Genomic DNA, 3,406 nt, shown 5'->3' with positions numbered 1-3,406 from the left:
TGTAAGCTGAGATTACAAATAATTGTTGTCATGCCCACGGGGATAACACCCGTCTTTAAAATAGTTCTCTAATATACTAAAAAAAACTTTTATTTTTTAAATTGTTAAACTCATTATATCTTGACCCTTGTCCTAGTCTAGGCCTCTCTTGATTAATTTCATTTCTCCTCATTTCGTCTTACCCTTCTTTTGAAATTTTTATTTAAATATTTTTTGTAAAATATGGTTAATGAAATTTTTGATAAAAATTAAATATCAAAAATTCTTGACATAGCATCAGGCTATGACAATTGTAATATGATAGATAGGTTTTGTTATTAAATGACGTTGTGTATTTGTGTGAGAATGATTTTGATTGTATGTTGTTTTCATCTCGTTATAAAAATTAAGGTTTTGTTAAAAAAGATTTATGGACTTTTGACAAGGAGATAGCATTTTATCTCTTTTCACTATTTCGTAGAACTTTGTGTTTTTTTTTTCTTATATAAATTTTTTTTTTGACCCATATATGTTTCAATATATTTTATTAATATTTTGCTCAAAACACGACCAAGGTAAAAATTTTGAACCATTATACGAACAAAAACCCAATTGTAATTCTAATGTAAAAATCAGTTGTGTAAATATAATTGATATATCAATCACAGCGAAAAGTTTAAAAGAACAAGCATTACCTTCACAAAGAGAGAAACCGACTCAGTCAGAGGCTAAAATCAAAAAGCACGAACTTAATTATTTACAAGAACTTCTTGGTTTTGTCTATCTTATGGAAACAAATTATCTCAATACAAAAACGATTAAAACAAATGAAAAATTATTGACTTGTTATCTCAGATTTGTAACTTTTGATAATTTATTTCGAATATGGATAAATGAACATCATCAGGTTTCAATAAATGAGGTTAAAGTATTTCCAAAAGATATTTGGAAAAAATATAGAAAGTGTTGTATGATAATTAATAAGTTCAGTCATAATATAAAAAGATTAAATGATGTGTTTTTGCCCACTATTAAAAGCGAAGTGGAAAGTTCTTCTATAGATACAATTTCCAAATCCCTGATAATAGAAAATATAGATATAATTTCTAGTACGATTTCTTACTTTGCAAAACTCAAGCCTACATATTTAAAATATAATTATAATACTGATACAATGATTTTATATCATAGGCTATCTTTAGAAAGGTTTCCTTATCTATTTGATTATTTCAATTTGTGTAAAAGATTTATCAATTTGTATGAATTGATTATTAAGCGATACATCATTTTTTCGTCTAATCATTGTATTATAAATCAATTATTATATGATATGTCAATAAATCTGACATACGTATTCAAAAAAGACATGAATTTTTAGAAGTAACACAAAATATCATTATTTTGCTCCAAGAACTTTAGTCTGCTAATAAAAATTTTCAAAAAGTTTAAATTTAACAATTAAGAAGATATTTAAACCTTTTTTGTTTAAAATCGAGTTGAATAAAGTGTTTTTAAAAAATCATAAATTACTTTTTTGAAAAAAAAAATAAAAAGGCGATATTTTTCATTTCTTTTCGAAAAAAGTAAGTAAAGATCAAATTTAAATGTTTTGAACTATTTAATGTTATTTACTGTCAAATTTTACTCAAGTTTTAGTATATAATATTATTTGTAGAAGATTCTTTTTTGTGTTCTTTCTATGGATATAATCGATCAAAAAAAATTAATTTATTGAGTTTTTTGGTATTACAAATACCACAAATTAATTATTTATAATTTAATTAATTTCAATTTTTTGGAAAAAGACCATTCGACCGGTTTATCCCAAAAATCAAATATTTATTTCTTTTTGTCCTGACCTTCACCGGATCATGAAACAAAAGAACGATCAATGCCCTTGGCACCAACGACCAAGGAAGGGCGATAAAGCCAGGGATCAGGCTCCTATATGAGATGGCCAACGCTACAATAGAAAATATAATAATAAAGCTATTAATTTTATAGAACTCTATTTGACAAGAGGTAGCTCCTCTGGTTTAGTAAGATTAATTTATAATTAATGTCTTTATATATCATAATGGGGATAGAAATTATACAAATATAACAAATATATTTTGATTTTTTATAATTTCGCTAATTAAATTTTTTATTTTTAAGATCTTTATTCATGATAAAATTAAGGGGTGAAAATATAAATTTTTAAATAATACAACAAAATTCAAAAAAATTTAATATTGTTGGGAATATAGATTTAATAAATTTAACCCTTAACTTACAATTGTCTTTAACAATAATCTATAATAACATTTTTGTGATTTTAATTTATGTTTGAAATATATTTTTTAGAGCAATATAATGCATAAGAAGGTTATAATTTATAGACAATTAGTAATAATACCGAAAAGTTGTGTGTTTATGTGATATTTCTGAAAATTATTTGTAATCATAAATACACTATTTAAGGGTTATGATTAGAATATATTTAGTCTTCTATTTATTATTCTCGTCCGATTCGATAAACGAATGAATTTAAAGCAAGAATTGCAAATATTAATCTGCGAGACATCTCATTCTAATAAAAAAAATTTATTTATCTTGTTTAGTGTATAACTGAAATATAATTGAATTTATCGATCTGTCAATGAACTAAACTAGAAAAATTATGGTATTGAAGCATGTGAGTTATAAATATACAATTAGTTCGCATTATTGTCGATGTATCTTAATATTCATATCTATTAAGCATGGAATTTTATAAAATCTAAGAATTTTATATGAAACCTTTCATTTAGTGTAGAAAATCAATTTAATACATTGTACAAAAGCAGCTTTATTTGTTGAATTAATTCTATTTTAGTTATTGATATAAAATATCTCATCATTAAATATTTATTTTATCTTTTAGTTCTAACGTTTTATACATAACAAAATTTGAAATTTTAAAATATTTCTTTATTAATATTACTTTTTAAAATTTATACTTTTTTATTTTAATTAGAACTATTCTGTGTCTTGTTTTAAAAAAAGTTAATCGTTTATTAAAAACTTATATAATATTTGTAAATCGTTTCAATTATCTTTTCAGTAAAACCATCTAATTATTGAGCAAATATTTTATTTATTTTATTAATATTTTAGTTTATTTATGATAGTGTGATGGGACATTTGTAAAATAAGGAAAATTAAATTAGTGTTACTGAACTTTTATATAAATAGGTTCTTTATTTTCTCATTTATTCAATTACATAATACATATTTATTGATATTCCACTATATTATTATAAAAATTTTTAGTTTTAAATAGTTTAGCTTGACTCAAAGTGTTGTTTTATACAAATTTTTATCATAATATTTAAATCACTCCCTATGTGGAAACCCAAATTTCTCTTATAAAATACTTAACCATAAATTAACTAACCTTTTTTTT

The 3,406-nt window shown here is 22.9% G+C and overlaps 1 protein-coding gene across 1 annotated transcript; it reads left to right on the top strand.

Moving 5' to 3' along the window:
* Window positions 1-508: 508 nt before the first annotated feature.
* On the top strand, window positions 509-1,357 carry VNE69_12202 (uncharacterized protein; the record flags this gene model as incomplete). The annotated part of the gene is made up of 1 exon (XM_065475290.1): window positions 509-1,357. One exon carries the CDS (start codon window positions 509-511, stop codon window positions 1,355-1,357), a length of 849 nt encoding a protein of 282 aa, XP_065331362.1.
* Between the last annotated feature and the right edge of the window lie 2,049 nt (window positions 1,358-3,406).

The sequence above is a fragment of the Vairimorpha necatrix genome, chromosome 12 (genome assembly GCF_036630325.1).
Source record: "Vairimorpha necatrix chromosome 12, complete sequence".
Lineage (NCBI taxonomy): Eukaryota > Fungi > Microsporidia > Nosematidae > Vairimorpha > Vairimorpha necatrix.
This window is presented reverse-complemented; position numbering and strand designations above follow the sequence as displayed.